The 13,038-nt window shown below is 38.0% G+C and overlaps 1 protein-coding gene across 1 annotated transcript in view; it reads left to right on the top strand.

The window, feature by feature from the left end:
- LOC140481635 (palmitoyl-protein thioesterase ABHD10, mitochondrial-like) overlaps window positions 1-10,679 on the top strand; it is a 35,365-nt gene extending 24,686 nt beyond the window's left edge. Inside the window, exons 4-5 of the mRNA XM_072578145.1 lie at window positions 5,663-5,800; window positions 8,944-10,679. Of these exons, the coding sequence (XP_072434246.1) occupies window positions 5,663-5,800; window positions 8,944-9,285 (480 nt within the window). The 3' untranslated portion in view covers window positions 9,286-10,679. The remainder of the gene's footprint in view (window positions 1-5,662; window positions 5,801-8,943) is intronic.
- Window positions 10,680-13,038: the final 2,359 nt, after the last annotated feature.

Genomic DNA, 13,038 nt, shown 5'->3' with positions numbered 1-13,038 from the left:
AACTTTCAAGGATCTCTATGTACCTGTACACAGAGATTACTCTGCTCACCTACAATACCAAGAATCTTACCATTAGCCCAGTACTCTGTATTCCTGTTACTCCTTCCAAAGTGAACCACCTCACACTCGTCCGCATTAAACTCATTTACCACATTTTAGCCCAGCTCTGTAGCTTATCTGTGTCTCTCTGTAACCTACAACATCCTTTGTCACTATCCACAACTCTACTGACCTTAATGTCATCTGCAAATTTACTTACCCATCCTTCTACACCCTCATCCAGGTGATTTTTAAAAGTGACAAACAACAATGGATCCAAAACAGATTCTTGCGGTACCCCATTAGTAACTGAAATCCAGGATGAATATTTCCCATTGACCACTATCCTCTGCCTTCTTTCAGCTCGCCAATTTCTGATCCAACCTGCTAAATCACTCTCAATCCCCTGCCTCTATTTTGTGCAATAGCCCACTTTGGGAACCTTATCAAATGCCTTACTGAAAGCCATATACACCACGTCACTGGATTTACCATCATCCATGTGTTTGGTCAGCTTCTCAAAGAACTCCAAAAGGTTTGTGAGGCATGATCTACCCTTCATAAAGCTGTTGACCATCCAGAATCAACTTATTTCTTCCTAGATGATTATAAATCCTATCTCTTATAACCCTTTCCAACAGTTTACCCACAACCAAAATAAGGCTCACAGGTCTATAATTTCCAGGGTTGTCTCTACTCCCCTTCTTGAACAAGGGAGCAACATTTGCTCTCCTTCAGTCTTCTGGCACTATTTCTGTAGACAATAATGACATAAAGATCAAAGGCTCGGCAATCTCCACCCTAACCAGGGAATCTTAGGATAAATTCCATCCAGCGCAGGGGACTTAGTCATATTTGGCATATAATTATTTAAGTTTTGTAACTTAAATCTAATACATTGTTTGTTTGACAACACTGAATTTTATCGCACAGTGATACAGGAATCTACATAGTCGCAGACTGACAGAATTGCCCAGGCAACTGAAGTTTCTAACGGGCAATTTCCCCTAGAACTCTGAGACCATCCATTTAAATCTGAGAATTTGGAGTATTCCACTAGAGTGAAGTAAATAGTTACCCAGGGAAAGTTAGTCAGTAAGTACCTAGTCAAGCTCCTGTGTAACTATTTAACCTTATTCTTAAAAATCCCACCACCCTCCCAGCCACTGCTGTCGCCAAGTATTATACCTTGACTTCTCCAGCTCCCCGTAGAACCTCTGTCCACTAAACTCAACAACGTCCTGGGAATCTCCGCCCTTCTGTAATGTTACTTGTGTCCTCTACAATGAAAACATGGAAAATATACATTCAGCTCATCTGTCATTTCTTTACATTCCATTATTAATTCGCCAGGCTTGATCTATGAGGATCAACCCTCACTTTACTTCCTCTTTTCTTTTTCAAATAGACACAACTCTTACCTTTTTAAAAAATAATCTTTCTAGCTAGATCCCTCTTGCATTCTTTTTATTGACCTATAAGTCCGTCTTTGTTTTGTGTATTCTGTCCAATTATCTGACCTTCCACTTGTTCTGTGGGATTATATACACTTTCTTTCAGTTTGATTGCCTTAACTTAAGTTACTACAGATGTGTGTCCTTCCCTTATGTTCCAATGAAAAGGAAATTGTATATTTTCTGAGTATGCTGAAGTATCTCTACCAACCTTTCCATACCCTAATATCCCGGTTCACTTTAGCCAGTCCTTTGTTTTTGTTTAAAACCCCAGTTTGAGAAAGCCACTTAGGTGCTAAATGTGTTCAAATAGAGAGCCTTTAGTTTTGTCTTTGTTTTGATTTTAATAATCACTCGCCTTATTCTTAGGTTTGAGCACCCTGTCCTTTACTATCATGTTCTGATCACTATTTCCCCTTATCACTACCTTGCTCTGTTGCCTTATCTCCTCTGTGATTTATGGAATTTTCCCATGTTTGACCCTTCACCCCTACTATTTAGTCTGTTGCCCAAGTTATGCAACTCACCAATGCACTGATTTCGGTATGGTTCAGATGAAAACTGTACCTACAGTACAGATGCCACTTTATCCTGTGCTGATGCAAGTGTCACAGGAAGCAGCCCATTTTTCCTACACCAATCCAATTTTACTTATCCATGCCAATTTGCATAAAGAATACATTAATGCAACTAATAGGATATAGAGACCTTACCTGAGAGTGTGGTGGAGGGGGATTCAATCATGGCATTCAATAGGAAACTGTATGGCTATTTGAAAAGAAACAATGTGTAGGATTATGTAGAGAAGACAAGAAAAGGTACTAATGGAGGTGTTCATATGGAGAGCCGGCATGAGCATGGTGATTTGAATATTCTCCTCCTAGATTGTAAGAGTTCAGTGCATTCTCCTCGTGGCTCGGATACTAATGCTGAGACTGTTACTCTTGAAATTCAGCATTTTAAATTGCCACCAGCTATTCATATCTCCCAATAGAAAATCTTTCAAATTCTGCATATGCTGTTGTCCCTGGTAGACCGCAACCACTGTATCCTCATCCCTTTTACTGCATGTTCCTCTCCAGCCCCTCTCAGGTGACCTGAACCTGACACCAGGCAGATTTCACAACTCGATACAAGATTTCACAGCTGCCAGTTGAGACCATTATGCATATTTCCCAACATTATGTACCCTAACAACCTTACATTCTGGTAACTCTCTTTTTTTACTTGAATGGCTTCCTGCACCATGGTGCCATGCTCAGTTTGATCACCATCCCTGCTTTCGTCCATAGAACCTTGAACCTGTTAGAAAATTGCAAAGTCTGAGGCTCCTCAACTCGCACCTTCATTGATCGCCTAACTTATCTCACTCGCAGTCACTTGTTCCTTTCCCTGACTATAAACCAAGTCAGAAGACCCTATTCTAAAGGATGCAATTACCTCCTGGAATAAAGCTTACACAATTTAAGATATGTCACGGAATCTGAAACACAGCATCCAGTTCACTGACTCTGAACTGAATTTCATGAAACCGCAATGAATAATGTAAATAAATAAAACACCCCATATTTGTCCTGGATCTCACTAGCATCCAAATGTGCTTACATCCTACAGTTACAGCACATCACCAACCCTGCTATTATTCTTATGTGGCAATGTTTGTTAATTTATTGCTTAGACTTTAAGTTACAATTAATAACCTATTACAGCCAATAAATTTTACAACCCCTAGAAACTTTACCAATTGGCTCAGTGGTTAGCACTAGTATCTCTCAGCGCCAGGGACCCAGGTTTGATTCCATCCTCAGGTGACTGTGCAAACTCCACACAGACGCATTCTCCCTGTGGACTGTGGGAGGAAACCAGAGCAACCCACACAGACAAAGATGTGCAGATTAGGTAGATTGACTATGCTGAATTGCTCATAGTGTGCAGGCTAGGGGGAATAGCCATGGGAAATGGAGGGTTACAGGGATAGGGAGGGGTTTGGGTCTGGGTGGGATGTATTTCAGGGGGTTCATCTGGACTTGATGGACCAAATGCCCTGCTTCCATGTTGTAGGGATTCTATGAAAACCTACAATTACTAATAAACTACCTCTGTTTTGAAAGATAAATTAGCAAAATACTTTCCCACTAATCCTTCACCAGTTTCTCTAGTCTCAACTGGTTTAACGAATTCTCTCCACTGGACTCAGTCATTCTCATGTTGTTTTAATATCTGCTGCTTTCATACTATTTAACGAATCCTCTGCACTGCTGTTGTTCACTGGTCACAGGAGATTCTCATATGTTTGTTCTATTTACTGTCTCTTCATTGATGTTCCATTTGTGGTCTTCTAATTTATTTGGACTATTCCAGATATTAGTGAACTTTTGGAAAATCACAAATACATCCATTACTTCTGCAGTCATATCTTTTCAAACCATCAGATCCTGGAGATTAGGATTTATTTGCTTTTGGTCCCTGTTCAGCTGTAACTTCACAGATTCCTTCTGCAAAGTGAGCAAACATGAGTGACCAACTACTGCAGCCATGGAAGGAAATAAAAGCTGACACTATTTTCAAATCATTCAAGAAATGTGGAATTTTGAATGCATTGGATGGTACAAAGGACTGTTATCCATGGGATGACAGATGAAAAAGAAGAAGCAGATGATGTGCTACCTCTAAACTATGGACAGCAAAGATGAGTAGGATCTCTGTGACGATACCATTCGTCCTCATGATTAAGAAGCTTTATTCGGTGCTAAAGATATTGAACAGCATGATTTTGCAGGATTTTAATGGATATTTGACATCTTTGATTTAAGATGTACCATATAACACAGCTCTTTATTTGTTTAGAGATCAATTGTGCTTCTGCTAATGATATGGTATTTTGGATTATAGCATGAATCTCAGCCCCTCAAAAGTATAAAGTTCATCAAAGAAGCAAAGAACAACAACAGACTCCTCTTCGTAAATGTCACAGTAGAACGAAAAGCCAATAGAGAGCTGCAGACCAGCATCTATAGGAAAGCCACATGAGCTCAACTACAGGAGCAGCCCACAAACTGAGCTGAATCAGGGCGTTATTTATACAAGCTACAACACTTGACAGGCCTGGCATTCAAACCAGAGCTCCCATTAACAAACATATCGATTTGGACCCCATTTACCAACCTCTCAGAAAAAGAACCAGAAGTGATATCACCCAACCCACACGTAGCGAGCGGGTCAGAACAGCACTTCATCGGAGGCTCACTGATGATGTTACCTAGCATGGTGATGAAACATCTGAGAACAAATCTATCAGCTCAGCAAGCAAACTTACAATCTGAGCTACAAATCTTTTCTAAAACTGCAACCATATAACTAATTTAAAGCCATGTTATATGTCTACTTTTTTTATGTTTAAATAAAGCTTACTAATTCATTTTTTTTCTATGGTTCTTTATCTGGTAATTACAGTAATTTGTTTTTATTTCTTTATTTGTTTAAAGATCAGTTGGACCTCCGCAAATGATATGTATTTTTGGACTATAGCATGAATTTCAGCCCCTCAAAAGTAGTATCCATGTACTAGTTGACCCCAGAATTTAATCTTAAATAGTTTAAAATTTTTGATTTTTACATGAGTATATATTGTTCAATTTTACGTGCAGGGTTCCTGTCACCTTCTGAACAATATCCTCCCATGTTATGTGCTGCATCATTTGCACATCTGTGGCCTCCTTTCCTGTAATTACAGGGCATACTTCCACTTTTGTACTACTTCCAGTAGGGCCTTCCATGTTTAGGAACCTGTGAGCACTACTTCAGACCTTGAGCCGTTCTGAAACCTGCCATTGTCTGTAAGCTAATGCCCTTCAGAGGAAATGTGAATATCCCATTGCTCCACAGAAATTGTTCCTAATTGTTAGTGCTAACTATGCAGTTGTCGAATTTAGCTCCTCCAGGCAAGTCGACAATGTAGAAATCGCTTCTAAATTGTAAGCAAAACTCAAACTATTAAACAATGTATATTAGTATAGTACCTCCCTTAAGTGCCTCTTTTCTTTCAATTCCCAAAATAGCCCTATTAATCTCTCTCTTTGATAATTAGGCAATTGCGGGGGAAATATGAATGCATCTCATTCATCTTGAATAGTGAGCACATTTTTTTTTCTTTTTTCGTGTATATATAGGTTCTGGTGGGTTCGAGTATGGGTGGATGGCTTATGCTCCTAGCTGCAATAGCTCGCCCTGATAAAATAGCTGCACTTGTTGGCATAGCTACAGGAGCTGATTATTTGGTAAATGCTTTCAAACAGCTTCCTTTGGAGGTAAGTGCAGTGCATCTTTAACTTGAGCTGTAATTATTTTTGCTTTTATATGATCATTTGAAATCCATAAACTCTTTAATATGTTTTAAGCTTAACAATTCATCTTTGTCCTTTCTCCTCCTCTACACCATTGCCCCTCATCCAACTGAACTAATCGCTTTTGAAAATGGTAAAGTCAGAATAATCATACCTTTCTACTAAAACAGTCATTTATACAAAGTTTAAAAATAATTGCTAATGGGACTAAACACACAAAGGCCCTGTTCAACTGTTTTCACCAACTCTTATATTCTACTTCCTTTCCAATCAATGCTAATGTTTCATTTGCCTTTCAAATTATTCACTGTCTCTGCTCAATAATGTTTTGAGTCATCTACCAGCTACCAGATTGCTCCAGATCTCTGATTTGACAGAAGGATACAAAGTCATGTGCAATCTCACCAATGTAGTGGAAATGTTGCCACCAGTGACCGGATTGAAAACGAGAGAGAACAGGTTTAAAGTAGTTAGTAAAAGAATGTTTTGACTCAGACAGACAAACTTAATCTAAGATACATATTTAGCCAAACTAAATCAGCCTTTCTGCCTCTGCATTTGCTATACAGTAAAATTAAACCTTTGAAGACCTCCAAATAGTGATGCCTGTGGTTCCAAACAAGACTTTCGAATAGCCAATCCTAAACTTTGTAAATAATTAACTTTCAGACATTGGTTCATATTTTAAATGCAAGATTTAACTACTATTAAACACACTAAACTTTCGCAGGGGGCTGAATAATGTATGTGCTTTCAACTCAAAACACTTTCAGTTCCATTCACACAAACGTACACAGTTGAGCATTAAATAAAAGAACAAAACTGAACAAGTTACTTAAATGCCTTTCACGATGTGTTGTTTCACAGGCATAGATATGGACTCTTGGTTGCTTAGGATTACCTTTGTTCATTCAGACAAAGACAGCAGTATTTCTAATGCCGCTTTCTGTTGTTTGGGTTTCTGGAAGCCAGTGTAGCTGTTTAGGCAGGGAGCTCTCAAGTCTTCATGCTGCCTCATCAGCAATCCAAAAGTCACCCCTCAGAAAATATAATTGAAAAAAGCAACTTTAATTCTGATTTTATCCTGAGATTGATCAACTCTTTCCAACACCTCAATTACATTCAGTAACTACTATGTGCTTGAACATGTGGTCTCTTCCAGACTTGCTGGAACCAATTCCTAGTTATGACTTCATAATAACCTACAACTGCTATCTATTTATCAGTGCTTTTCCTGGGTCGGTGTGTCGTGTGGAAACCTTTTTTAATCAGGTATCAACCTGCAATTAGCTTCCACACCAGGCGCCTCAAACAAATCTTGTTTGGTTTATTCTTGTCCTCTTACCATAAACTGTCCCGAAATCTACAAATCATTTCCAACTCACAATTTTAAATAACTAGAATAAAGGTAATCAAAACTCTTGAGGGGCTATATTGAAAATCATGAGGAAAGTGTTCTCTCACAAGTGGTTAGGGTCTGGGATACACTGCCTGAACGTATATTGGATACATGTTCATTTCAAACATTCAAAAGAGAATTAGACAGTTATTAGAAAAGGAAGAACATGCAGGGTTACAGGGAGTAGACAGGAGAATGGCACTAAATGAGATGCTAATTTGGAGAGCCAGTGCAGACACACTGGGCCAGATGGTTGTCTCGATTAATGACAATTTAGTGATTCTGTGAGCTCCGAGTTCTGAAATAAATTTTTAAATAAAATGCTTCTTCTGCCAAAGTGGACGGAATCACTTCCCACATTATATACCATCTGCTAACGTTGCTAATCTATCCATATCCCTTTTGTCTACTAACTTTCTTAGCTATCTCAGTGTCACCAGCAAATTTAGCTCACATGTATATACGTAGAAACCAATAATTTAGTCTTACTTTCAGAGTTGATTGACCATTTGCCTTTTTAAGAAGTTTTTTGAAAACTTAATTTTATTTATTTTGACTGTTGTATGGATTTAAAAAGTGACAATGTTACATAAGGGAAGCTGAATTATCAAAGTTGTGGAGCATATGAAAGCATATTTATGTAAAGCTGAATGAAGTTTGTTCTGTTGCCTAACTGGTTAGTCTCAAACACAAGCTCTGAAATGCAAGCACAGCGTACCAGCTGATTTAATATATGCTTTTGTAGATAGTCTCAACACAACATTCAAATGAAATGAACAGACTAAAAAAGACCTTTTAAAAGGTTTCTTTGGAATGAATTGATGTTTCTTTTCTCTGGGCAGCTCAGTAATTTCCAGGCAGTTCAAGTTGTGATTAGCACTCATTGTTATAAAATATAGCTTGTCATTTTGAAAAATCACATTAAAAGGCATTCCTTAACTAACATTTTCAGTACAAAGTGCATCATAAAGCACAAGGATCAAGAGTACATTCCGATATCCCTGCTATATAGTGCATTCCAAAGTAGTGAGATGCAATATAGAATTGTGATAATCCAAACAAGGATCGCTATCTGATACAGCAATGAAAAATATTGGAAATACTAAGCAGGTCAGGTAGCATCTGTGGAGAGAGAAAGAGTTACTGATCTAAGTCAATGACTTCCCACTACTACCGATAAGCAATAATGTACAGAAGGGAATGAAGCTCTGAAAAATGGTTAAAATTAATTCATTAAGTATGAAGGTGACTTTGGAATATACAGTACCATCTGAGAGAAAGAAAATGAGCCTTGAATAATTGTAACGAATTATTAATTGGACATGGAACACAAGAAATTGGCAGTGTCCCTAATCCATAAGCTCTAGCCTAGAAAACTAGCAGAAGCTAATTAACAAAAACATGGCTGTTCGTCCATTAGATATTATGCTTTGGATTCTCTGTAACGATAAATTCCATTGAAGGGACTAATACATAGAGACATATATAGAATACGTGTAGCACTGGCATCATTAGTTAATTCTAGTGAACAAATAGTGATGTTTTCTTGTCTTGCAGCTATCTAAGTATGGATGGTTATACATAAACTGGATAGTGAAATGATGTAAATAATTATCAGTTAATGCTCATCATGACTAATGACAATGTATTGTGATAACCTGGTGTGATATTTTCCAGTATTATCTAAACTACTTGTTGTTTCTCATAGACGCAGAAAGAAATAGAAACAAAAGGAGAATGGTATTTGCCAAACCTTCAAAAGTATTCAGAATTTCACAAAATTCCTTACACCTTTATTAAAGATGCTGAAAATCACTGTGTGTTGCACAGTAACATTCCAATAACCTGTCCTGTGAAGCTTATACATGGTATGAAGGATGATCATATTCCTTGGCAGATCTCGCTGAATGTGGCACAAATTATTCTTTCTTCGGATGTTGATCTTATTCTGCGAAAACATGGTCAGCATCGAATGAATGATAAAGACGATATCAAATTGATAGTAAACATAATTGATGATGTAATAGACAAACTTAGAACATTGTCGTAAATGGGTAGGGTTAGAAATTGGTGCCACAAATGTGAATAGTTAGCCGTACTCTGAACAAATGGAAGCCATTTTCATTGCCACTTCCTGTGATGTCAATACTCTATGCAAAATGTTTTTAAACTGCTCTCAGCAGATGTTTTGAACTATGTACCTTTTTTTTTGAGCCAAGAAATCTGTTCTCAGCAGCAGAAAATTATGCCAACATTTTGGTAAATGTCCAATATGAGGTGATGTCTGATTGCATGCACTTTGAGCAGTGAACATTGCTTGTAAAATCTAATTCCTAAAGATGTATAGCTAAACCTGTAACTTTTTCATGCTAAGGCTTGGTGGACAATGACTTTGATTTTCCAGTGGTCATTTAAATGGAACTTTATGCCTTACATGATTAATGGGATATGTCTCAAAATGTTGCATTTGTACATAGATAATGTGAGGTATGTTGCCAGTTTCGATCAAAATAATCCAATACTGTTGCCAGACACATTTGCCAACTACAATGCAGTATTTTTCTCTGTTCCTGTGTACATATTCTGCACTACTTTGATAATGAAATGTAAAGTGACTGATTTCTATAATAGCTAAGCTGAAAATCTCAAACTTTTCATTGTATAATAGTTGTGTTTTCTACTAGTATATGCTGGGAACATCCCTGAAAAAATAAATTGCCAAAGTTGATACTTGTACAACCAGTTTTATAAAATAACAAATACTTGATAATTCATAAATCATTGGAAATTTATCCCTACTGTCATGTTACCTGGAATGTCGGTATCTCATTAGGAATGGTGTATGGGGGACATATTGAGAGCAAATATTTCATCCTAAACATTTATAATGAATTCTCTATAATTTTGCTTTTTATGAAAACTAGTGTTACATCTAATGTTGCTGCATAACGTATCACCTGCCTTCTGAGACTTAGATGCAGTTTTATATCAAAGTATTTGGTAAATAGATGACTTTAAGATATAAAAGGTTCATTATGATAAAAGAAGAATCGATGAACTGGAAGGTCAGCCCTGTATGAAAGTAATAGTTTCTCTATTTTCCAATGACTTCTTAATTTGTAACTTTAGACAGTAATCTGTCAGATTAGTTCCATTTGTTGATATAATAGTTTAGATTTAGCATGTTTATTATTATTAACCTCCCTGGAAATAGTAGCTTTTTTGCTGCTTGTTTCAAATGATCAAGCTGGAGAAAAATGAGAATACACTGCTAGCTTTTTTTCTTTTGCCAGTTTGCCCATAGCAGATTTGAGTTTCAGTTGGCTCATAAATGAACTATGCCATTACGTGGTCAGCCCAGACAAGGTAGACTGGAGGGGGTTGAGTGTGTGATGCTGAAAAAGCACAGCAGGTCAGGCAGCATCAGATGAGCAAGAGAATCAACGTTTCGGGCATGAGCCCTTCATTGGGAAATTCCTGATGAAGGACTTATGCCCGTAACATAGGTTCACCTGCTCCTTGGATGCTGCCTGACCTGTGCTTTTCCAGGGCCGCGCACTCGCCTCTGATATCCAGCATCTGCTGTCCTCACTTTCTCCTCCATGGTGGATTGAAGGGCCTGTCTTTGTGCTTTTTGGTCACACAGAACAGGCAAAAAAAAACCTCCAGTGTGAGATCAGAGGTGTGATTTATTTTGAAATGTTTTAAACCAGGCCAACATTTGAATTAACTACAGAGCAAAAAGTCAACGGTTGCACTTTTAGTTGTGCAGTGAACAGCAACAGAAAACAAAGCTAAAAGATGAAACAGTGACATCGGAATTTCATTTCACAATAATGGAAACAACAATGTAATTAAGTACTTGAAATGTTAATTCAGTTGCATTTGATTCCTATTATCCATTGTGTAAAGCAAGAACATATTTGAGTAATTTTAATATTGACTGCTTTCTACTTGAAATGCTTGAAATGTTACTTTTAATTGAATGTGGATAGTCTGGTATTTTGTGCATTGAGTCAAATATTCAATGGCTTTTATCTCTTTACATTCCTATATTCTTGATTCTGTTCATGAAGCTATCATTAATATCATGTAAGCTGAGTAAATGGATAATGCCATTGTATTCTCTACATGGATCTGAACTCCCACTCATGCACCAGTCCAACAAAAGGTGTAGCATGCCTCACTCCCTGGCAGTGCTTTAACTGAACATTAGAATAGGTACAAAGGTGGAAGCTGGAGCTTTCCAGCAAGCCTTATAGTCTTGTGACTGTATTATAGAGAACAGAAGCTGAAATGTCCTGAATGTGGCATGCAGAGTCATCTAGATGTACCATTCAGTCCATTAAAGTTTATTTTGTTGGAGTTTGCTTTAATGGGCTGAGTTTAGAAGGCTGGATTGACTGACTGTGGCATCAAGGACCCCTATCAAAATAAACGTTGGTGGGACTAGAAGGAAAAAATGCTTCACAAGTCGTTGTCATACCCAGCACAAAAGAATGATGGCTACCATAACCATTGGTTCGAACCCTGCATCATCTATTGATATATCAAAGTGTAATTCCAACATGTGCTTTTGTTTAAAAAGTAAATGGATGTGGGCAAATAAGATAAAGAGAGAGAGAGAGACACCCAAGATGAGGTGTCAACTAAGCTTCGAGGGGATGGGACAGCACGGGGGAATGGGACTACAAGCTGCAATGTATTTTCTGAGGATTTATCTCAGATAGTGTCTCTGTGTCTGCGTGGGTTTCCTCCGGGTGCTCCAGTTTCCTCCCATAGTCCAAAATGTGCAGGTTAGGTGAATTGGCAATGATAAATTGCCCGTAGTGTTAGGTGAATGGGGTAAATGTAGGGGAATGGATCTGGGTGGGTGCACTTCGGTGGGTTGGTGTGGACTTGTTGGGCCGAAGGGCCTGTTTCCACACTGTAAGTAATCTAATCTAATCTAATAGTGTACTTGGGTGAAAAGTAGTCTGAATGAGAGACCTGTTTTGTGCCTCTTTAAATATATTTGAAAACAGGGGTTAAAATCCAGTTCAGACCCACAGCAAAGTGATTGATGCTTAACTGTCCTCTTATAGGTAATGCTGACCTAACCTGTAACACCCAAATCCCATGACCAATTTTTTAAAAAATGTGTGCTAGGGATGAATTGGGGTATTTGTACATCCTGGTGGCTAAGGTACCCATGATTATGAGTCTGGATTTGAGCATTAGTTTACTTTAAAGGTCACAGTCAAAAAAAAAACACTTAGGAGTCCCCCCTCTGTTGCAGTTAAAGAACTTGTTACACTAAGTGCTGCCAATTTGCCATTGCCAAAAAAAAACCAAGGCAAAGGAATTTCAACCAACATGTTAAGTCAAGAATCTCAAGATCTGCTGCTTCTACTCTCCACAAATCATCCTAATACCATTGATTCCAATTTTGCTACGGTTTCTGTCAAATGCAGACTTTGATATCAAGAACTGTTACTCTCACCTTGCTTCTAGGATTCAGCTCTGTTGTCCGTGTGTGAACCAAGGCTTCACTGAGGTTGGGAGCTGAGTAGCCAATGTGGATACCAAACTAAGCATCATTGAGAAGGTTATGGTTAAGTATATGTCATCGACGAAATCTCCTTTCTGCTATTTAGCACATTTTCAACTGCAATGACAATATAAGAGTGTATCAGAACTCCAAAATAACATTGCTTGTATGGAAGCAAATTTGCATGCATTTTGAGGTTGGAATCAGCTTGTTGTGCATGCTACTCATGGATGCTTATCTCACAAACTAAAATTTAGAACAAAATAGTGTCTG

The sequence above is a fragment of the Chiloscyllium punctatum genome, chromosome 9 (genome assembly GCF_047496795.1).
Source record: "Chiloscyllium punctatum isolate Juve2018m chromosome 9, sChiPun1.3, whole genome shotgun sequence".
Taxonomy (NCBI): Eukaryota; Metazoa; Chordata; class Chondrichthyes; order Orectolobiformes; family Hemiscylliidae; genus Chiloscyllium; species Chiloscyllium punctatum.
The sequence above is the reverse complement of the archived record's forward strand: the minus strand, read 5'-3'. Positions and strand labels throughout refer to the sequence as shown.